At 53.1% G+C, this 8,585-nt stretch overlaps 1 protein-coding gene across 1 annotated transcript; it reads left to right on the top strand.

Moving 5' to 3' along the window:
• Nucleotides 1-690: 690 nt before the first annotated feature.
• On the top strand, nucleotides 691-7,739 carry TBC1D25 (TBC1 domain family member 25). The gene is made up of 6 exons (XM_040442507.1): nucleotides 691-868; nucleotides 2,232-2,341; nucleotides 2,630-2,781; nucleotides 2,872-2,993; nucleotides 3,086-3,274; nucleotides 4,903-7,739. The coding sequence occupies exons 1-6, from the start codon at nucleotides 761-763 to the stop codon at nucleotides 6,349-6,351; spliced, it is 2,130 nt and encodes a 709-aa protein (XP_040298441.1). The 5' UTR covers nucleotides 691-760; the 3' UTR covers nucleotides 6,352-7,739.
• Nucleotides 7,740-8,585: the final 846 nt, after the last annotated feature.

Here is an 8,585-nt window from a genome sequence, read left to right as displayed (position 1 = left end):
GTGTCCAGGGGGGATCCTGCTGAGATGCAAACTCATCTCTAGGACAGAACATATGATGGGTCAGTCAGCCTATAAAAAGGGTTCAGTAGGGGGAGATTCATCCAAACTGGTGTAAACAAAAACTGGATTAATTGCCCATAGCAACCAATCAGATTGCATCTTTTATTTCTCAGAGCTTCTTTGGAAAATGAAAGGCGGCATCTGATTGGTTGCTATGGGCAACTAAACCAGTTTTCCTTTGCTCCAGCTTTGATTATCTCCCCCAATAAGATGCGCACTCCCAGCGCCGCCACTAGGGGGCAGTTGGCAGCAGCGCTGAACCTTTCACGTACAGATCGCCCCCTTGTGGTGGCACCAGGCAGACTTGATTTGTGTGGGTTGCAGGGGATGGAGCTGCTGTTTTACAGTACATTGGGAAAATGCTCCAAATCATTTCCGGCCCCTGAATCTCCAGACTGGAGGCGCTGATGCTCATACATCTCAGCGATAGGATCGTCTGACCCCTACATTAGGACAGAGAGCTTCAAAACAATGAGTAAGAGGAGTCTGCAGGGTGGGGAGAGCGCGCAGTCACAACCATCCTGATAAGTGTCTGGGTGACAGGAGCCATTTTGTCGTAGTCTCCAGAGCAGAGATGAATGACGTGTGGTATACACAAATATGGCGGCTGTAGTGGTGACACGTGATACCCGCAGGCGGACGCTCTAGTGGCAGAGGTTGGAAACGGGGAGAGCTCACCGGTCTGTAGCTGACGGTCCAGATGACGTCATTCCCGGATGTTCTCCAGATTGAGGAGAAGCAGCGGCGGAGGGAGGCCCGGGACATGGAGGAGGAGGAGGAACGGGAGGTGGTGCGGGTTCGGGTCCGGGTGAGTCGGGGGGCTCCGGTTCCTCCCTGTTATGGTGTATTGTATGTGAAGTCTCCCTTGTCCCAATGACGTAATGTGGCAGTGTTTACAATGCTGTCCCTGCACCTGCAGGAAGACCCCCACCATCACCGAGACCACCATGGTGACAGCATTCACCCCACATCAGTGCTGTTTACCACCCTAGTGTCCTGCACCCCGGCGCAGCGTACCCCGTCATTGCCCCCTGGCGCAGAGTGCCCCGTCGTCGCCCCCCTGGTGCAGCGTGCCCCGTCGTCGCCCCCCTGGCGCAGCGTGCCCCGTCGTCGCCCCCCTGGCGCAGCGTGCCCCGTCGTCGCCCCCCTGGCGCAGCGTGCCCCGTCGTCGCCCCCCTGGCGCAGCGTGCCCCGTCGTCGCCCCCCTGGCGCAGCGTGCCCCGTCGTCGCCCCCCTGGCGCAGCGTGCCCCGTCGTCGCCCCCCTGGCGCAGCGTGCCCCGTCGTCGCCCCCCTGGCGCAGCGTGCCCCGTCGTCGCCCCCCTGGCGCAGCGTGCCCCGTCGTCGCCCCCCTGGCGCAGCGTGCCCCGTCGTCGCCCCCCTGGCGCAGCGTGCCCCGTCGTCGCCCCCCTGGCGCAGCGTGCCCCGTCGTCGCCCCCCTGGCGCAGCGTGCCCCGTCGTCGCCCCCCTGGCGCAGCGTGCCCCGTCGTCGCCCCCCTGGCGCAGCGTGCCCCGTCGTCGCCCCCCTGGCGCAGCGTGCCCCGTCGTCGCCCCCCTGGCGCAGCGTGCCCCGTCGTCGCCCCCCTGGCGCAGCGTGCCCCGTCGTCGCCCCCCTGGCGCAGCGTGCCCCGTCGTCGCCCCCTGGCGCAGCGTGCCCCATTATCTCCCTAGCGCGCTGTACCCCGTTGTCGCCCCGGTGCAGCGTACCCCTTTATCGCCCCGCTGCAGCGTACCCCCTTATCGCCCCGGTGCAGTGTACCCCGTTATCACCTTGTTGTGCCGTGCTTCATGGTTGCCCCTGTGTGCCACACCCTATAGGAGAATTCCATAACATCATTTCTTAGAACTCCGCATTGTCCATTCCTCTGTTATTCCTTCTAGAAATGCATGAATCCATTGACAGCTGAGTGTTACCAGTTGGGGACTTGTTAGGGCACACTCTTTGGTAAGAGCCAATTGTTAATTTATTCATCAATTCCCAGGAGGAATAACAGAGGAACATAACAATTTAGAGTTGTAAGAATAGATGCTAGAGAATACAAGTACTTAGTAAAGCAGACAGGAAGCAGCGAGCCCCCCGATGTTACTCCCCATTGGGGGGTTTGCAGTTGACCCTTCTTTATCCCAGTGTCCACTTCTCAGCTTTGTTCTCTCCCCTATTTCTGTCTCTTAGAAATGTGAGGGCGTCTTGCAGCCGGAGTCGCGCTCCTTTGCCGTGGACCCCCAGATCACCTCTCTGGACGTCCTCCAGCACATCCTGACCCGGGCCTTTGATCTGAATGGGTGAGATGCTTTATATTTTTTTCCCCAACCTCCCATGATTAAAGTACGCCTGCCCATCTCTGAACCCCCCGACCCCCTGGTGATGCCCCCACTGCTGTCTCTATGGCAGTCAGGGAAGCAATGCAGCGCACTCCCTGGACTGCAGCGGCCACCCCTCCATTCCTTCTCCCCCAGACAGGTCGGGGGGCCCCCCGTTCTGGAGGTAGGTCCTAAGATGGGACGCCCTTTGACCCTTCACTGGCAGGGTTGGTCAATTTTATAAAAATGCATGAAACGCTCCTCTCACAGGAAGAACTTTGGAATCAGCTACTTGGGCCGGGACAAGCAAGGACATGAGATCTACCTTTCCCTGATGTCCGAATGGGACTTGGGAACCGCCTTCGCCAGCGCGTCCAAGCCGTACCTGCAGCTGAAGCTAGACATCAAGCCGTCCGAGGACAGTAAGTCGCCCCGCCTGCATGTAGTCTGTGAGAGCAGTCCTGATAAGCGGCGCCGGCGGGGTCTCACCCTTCTCTCTCCCCGTTCCTCAGGTCCCCTTCTGGAGGACTGGGATATCATCAGCCCCAAGGATGTCATCGGCACAGACTTGTTCTTCGTGGATAAGCGGGCGATCAGCGCGGCGCTGCCTTTCACGCAGTCCATCTTGTCCCAGGTGAGACGTGTGGAGTGAGCTGTGGTGCAGCAGGCGGCCGCCGCCGCAACCACGACTCTTACGTCCTGCTGTTTGCATTCACTGTGATACAGGTGGGTCGTACAATCTCCAGGATGCAGCAAGCCCTGAGCTGGACTTATGGCGAAGACGTAAAGCCTTTCAAGCCGCCGCTGAGCGACGTGGAGTTTCACACCTACCTGAACCACGAGGGTCAGCTATCCCGACCGGAAGAGCTCCGCCTGCGCATCTACCACGGCGGTGTTGAGCCTTCACTGAGAAAGGTGAGACTGGGGATGTTTCTGTTTCCTTATGATGGCCGACCACTGCTGACCACAGGAACCAGAATGGCCATAGAAATCAATGGTTATAGACAAGAAGCGGAGAACCCTTTTAAGGGAGCTTAAAGGGGTTGTACCATCTGGAGTTTTATGGCATGTCGATAGGATGTGCCATAAACGTCTGGTCCGATAGGTGCAGGTCTGATCTCCGGGACCCAGTCGTGAATAGAGAGCATGGCGTCCTCCGTTCTCTGCCGTTGGATCTCTGAAGATAGCCGAGCCAGCTATTGTCAGACGTCCCATAGCAATGAACGGCGGGTCGTGTTCTCCATTCTTGAGATAGGTGCTGGTCCCACCTCTGGGACCCGCTCCTATCAGACCCATTGATATGCCATAAATGTCACAAGTGGAAATACCCCTTTAGAGAGGACCTCCTAATTGTTAGGGAGCACGGACGGGGTCTTCCCATTCACCATTAGTGTTTTACAATAAAAAAATAACCTGAAGGTGCCCATAAGAATTAAGGCGACCAAAGCCACGGATTTCAGCAGGACCGTCTGACTGTCTTGTGTCTTGACGTGTCCTTTCTGCTGCAGCTCGGGGGACGTGCCCTTTCTGCTGCAGCTCGGGGGACGTGCCCTTTCTGCTGCAGCTCGGGGGACGTGCCCTTTCTGCTGCAGCTCGGGGGACGTGCCCTTTCTGCTGCAGCTCGGGGGACGTGCCCTTTCTGCTGCAGCTGTTTCCCTATCACAGTTGAAGTATGAGCCATCTCAGTGAGCCAGACAAATAAATAAGAAAAGAAAGCCAACAGCAGGTGGCGCTATACAGATACATTTTATATTAAAAAAAAAATTATCACATGCAATTGCAAAACGGGGTTCAGGAGGAATTACTGTCCCCTAAATGAGCAGCTATTGAAGGTGGGTGGGCTCCTTTCCTGATGGGTCCTTATCCTGTTAAACACAGTCTTATGCAAACATTGTGTCTGTCAGCGGGGGCTTTGTGCTTGTCCGCCCTGTCCAGCCCTGCCTGTTATACTAGGACCGTGGATCTACCTCCAGACACAAATATTGGCTTTTTCGGCCACAGCCTCCCCGCCCCATAGACGTCTTAAGTCTTTGTGCCCCATGAATCGGAGGAGTCCTCCTTCTCTGCAAACTGGTGTCACCTTTCAGACAGTAAAGGACGGGTTTGTTGGAGAGATTGTCCTACGTCAGTCACCAGGATTTGTCTGTGGACAGGTTCTAAAGATGGCGGCTCATGTCGTCGGTCCAGCACAGGGATCAGCAGCCGCGAAACTACAACTCCTAGAATCCTCTTTTTATTTCTATGGGAGTTACAAGAACGGCCAAGTATGTGTGTGCATGCTGAGAGTTGTAGTTTCACAGCAGCTGGCGTGCCCTGGTCTAGACGTGTGAGTCACAGGCACGTCTGACTTGTGTTATTCTTGTATTATGAGTCTGCCATTTGTCATGTGTCTGAGGGCCACAATGTCTGTGTTATCTGTGGGCGGTGAGTCCGTAGTATTGCGGGTTTTCATTTTCTCCTCTTATGTTTTCCCTGCCTTCTTTTTAGCTTTGGATTTCCTATGCCCCGTTGTTCCTGTATTCTCCTGTGTTCTCTTTGACCAGGTCGTCTGGAGGTATCTCTTGAACGTGTACCCAGATGGTCTGACGGGGCAGGAGCGTATGGATTACATGAAAGCTAAAACCCGGGAGTATTACCAGCTGAAGAGCGAGTGGCGAGAGCGGTGCAGTCAGGAGGACCTGGAGTTCATCCAGGGCAACGTCATGAAGGATGTCCTGCGCACAGATCGTACCCATCCCTATTATTCAGGTTCGGAGGACAACCCTCACCTGCAAACCTTGCACGACTTGCTTACCACCTACGCTGTTACCCACCCACAGGTGTCTTACTGCCAGGGCATGAGTGACATCGCCTCCCCCATCCTGGCTGTGATGGACAATGAAGCCCATGCTTTTATCTGTTTTTGTGGCATTATGAAGAGGCTAGAAGGGAACTTTCGCATGGACGGGGAATGCATGTCTGTGAAGTTCGCACATCTCAAGCTGCTGCTGCGGTACTCTGACCCGGAGTTCAACGCTTATCTAATGTCTCGGGGGGCAGATGACCTCTTCTTCTGCTACCGCTGGCTGCTTCTGGAGCTCAAGAGGGAATTTGCTTTTGAGGATGCTCTGAGGATGCTGGAGGTGATGTGGAGCTCATTGCCTCCTGATCCTCCAGAGAAAGAAGTGGAGCTGATAGGACCACCGTGTGCACCGGGGGAATGTCCAAAAAACACCCGGAGGAGGCACATGATGCGTCCAGACCGTGGGCTGAGCCCAGAAGGTGAGGAGGAGGCCTCGGCTGCCCATGTAGAGAGCGAGAAGGAAGAACCAGAGATGACAAAAGCAGAACCCGATGGAGCACAAGAATCAACCCCTGTGAGGTGTCCAATGATGAAGCAAGCCAGTTTTGGAGATTTTAAGTGTTACGGTGATAATGATGGCAGGTCAAGTTTTGTAGCGGAGGATCTCCCGATCAACCCTGTCCTCCAGATTCGCCAGTCTACTGAGGAGGAAGACGACGAAGAACGGTTCTGGGAGCAAGAGCCTCTAATTAAACCTCCTGACTCGCTGGGGGTCACCGAGTCTCTATCCGCTCCTTCACTGACGTCTTACACCCCTACTTCTCAAAGCCCCACATCTCTTACCACGACGGACCCCAGTGAACCAACCTCTGCTGCTAAAGATGAAGGAGATTGTCAGCTGGAAGCCGAGCAGACTGCGGCCAGTTCACCAGCTCCAATCAGCCTACCCCCACCGCAGGAGTTTGGACGCGGGAACCCCTTCATGCTCTTTTTGTGTCTTTCCATCTTGTTGGAGCACCGCGAGCAAATTACGAAACAGAACATGAGTTACGATGAGCTGGCCATGCACTTTAACCGCTTGGTCCGAAGGCACAACTTGAACCGCGTTCTCCACCGCGCCAAAGCCCTCTTTGCGGACTACCTACAGTCTAAAGTGTGGGATTCAGAGGAAGGCGATGAAGCAGCTGCAGAATCTCCTTCCTCCTCCTGACCCTTCCATCGTCTCGACGGCCAGTCAGTAGCTCCGAAAATTGCCGGGCAAGACATTTTGAGCTGCTTTACACGGGGGCTTGTTTGGAAGATCAAAATCTGATCAAAAGTCACACAACAAACAAACAACAGACTTTACGGACTTGACCGTTGTACAACATTCAGTGGCCTCAAACCTTCCCCATGAGTTGTTGTTCTTCCCGGCCTCCCAGACCAGTTATATATATATATATATATATTTCCTGAATGAAATCCGTTTTATATAACCTATGGTTTATTAGTATGCTGCCCTACGACCATACACAAAGTCCGAAATATTATAAAGCCCTAGATTATTATAAGGAGGGGTCAGGAGCTGGGACTGCTGTCTGTGGTTTAAGCTCTTGCGTCCGGTCAATATCAATACATTTTCGGTAACGTTCGTACCCTAGGGAGATGTAGGAAGTAGTTTTAAATCCATATGGCTGTTCGGTTTTATGATGGTATGAACAGACCAGGGCTTAGTTCATACCCCTGAAGCCTGATGACCCCCATGTCCACTTTCACGGACCTGTGCAGATCTTCTCTTCAATGATGAGGTTATCTCTTTTCATTTTATAAACTGCATATAAGGCTGAAGTATTTCCTGCAAATAACCCTTTGCTGGAGTCTAGAACGGGGAAGAGGTATGGGTCCTGGACTCTTTGCACGGTTCCGTATACAGCAGGAAAGATTTTGGGGGCTTTGATGGTCCAGCTGAACAGGGATAACCCCCAGCATTGTCTGTTTGAGCTGTACAAGATGTGAATTCAGTAGGCAAAAAGCGGTGACGCTTGAAATCCGTCCTGGCGTCCCGTGTGTGAGATGGACACCCATTGATTTTCCCCCCCCCCCCCCGGAGGTTGCATTTCTGTAGTGTAAGGTAGCTATTGACATCTCCTGCCAAACTAATCTAGCAGAGGTCCATCTTTATACTTCCGTAATGGATGCACCTATGTGCGTCAAGGATTAGTTTAATTAGAGGTAAAATATAACTTTTATTCAATATTGTGGCCCAAGTACAAAATTATTATATATATGTTTAAAAAAGTGACTGTATGAGAGGGAAGGGAGCCGTGCATGCAGGTGTCTGCGTATAACTAGGGTTGTGCAGGAAAGGCCTTCATTTATCATGCGGGCTTATTGCTATGGTCTACAGGGAGTGGCGAGGGATCTGCCTCCCATTCAGACCCCCTGAGGTTTCTTTTGCAGGGTCTATATACATATGGCTCTTGCAGATCACTTGGCCCGTCTCTCCGCCACATATCAGAGGAGCCCTGAGCCCATCCAGCCTGGAAGCTCGGATCATACCCTTCCTTCAACGCGTTTTGCAGGGTGTAAATAACAATGGCGCTGACCAGATTTCACGCTCAATGTCTTCCTTTTACGGGCTAAATCCCCCTTTTCCTGGGGACTCGTCAATCCCTATGCACTGCTCCAGCAGCGAGTTCTGCTGATACAGGGCAAGTGAACTGCAAGAGCTATACGTATATAGGGGGTCATTTATTATCCTGAAATACGCCTATATTAGGCGCAGATTGCGACGCAACAGTTAGTTGCACCGCAATCCGCCAATTTTTCCCCTGCTTGCGCCAGCTCTAAAAGAGCGGCATGGAAGGGGATGGGGCATCTCATTCATCATTTTACATGCCTGTTTTAAACATTCAGACTGGCGCTGGATGCGCCAAAGTTATGTAGAGGCCTGCGCTGCTTCATTACTCTGGCAGATCCACCACCAAATATAGGGCTTATTAAGACCGGCGTCTAAACCGCAGATCTTAATAAATGACGCCCATAGTCCCTGCAAAGCCAATCTGAATGGGAGGCAGCTCGGGTTCAAGCAGAATTCTGTGGGGTGAAGGCAGATCGCCCCCCACTCACTGTATACCGTAGCGATAAGCCAGAACTTTCCTGCAGACTTGTAGTATCGAGGTACTTGGGAGTTGGGACCCCCTTCCCTTTCATGCTGTCACTTTTTTAGGCATACATTTTATAATTTTTTTTTTAGCATAGTTTTATATTGGGGTATAATGGCCGCAGTCATTTGTTCCTTCTGCATCATTTTAAATTTACATTATCGTCCTTTTTAGGACCAGATCGTCTACTACATGATCAAATTAGTCAGAGCGGCAATATCTTTTACTGTAGGCCAGTAAGGGTACATGCACACGTTCAGGATTCATGTGCGGAGCATCCGCACTGAAATCCGCAGGTGTT

This window comes from Bufo bufo, chromosome 8 (genome assembly GCF_905171765.1).
Source record: "Bufo bufo chromosome 8, aBufBuf1.1, whole genome shotgun sequence".
NCBI lineage: Eukaryota > Metazoa > Chordata > Amphibia > Anura > Bufonidae > Bufo > Bufo bufo.
The sequence above is the reverse complement of the archived record's forward strand: the minus strand, read 5'-3'. Positions and strand labels throughout refer to the sequence as shown.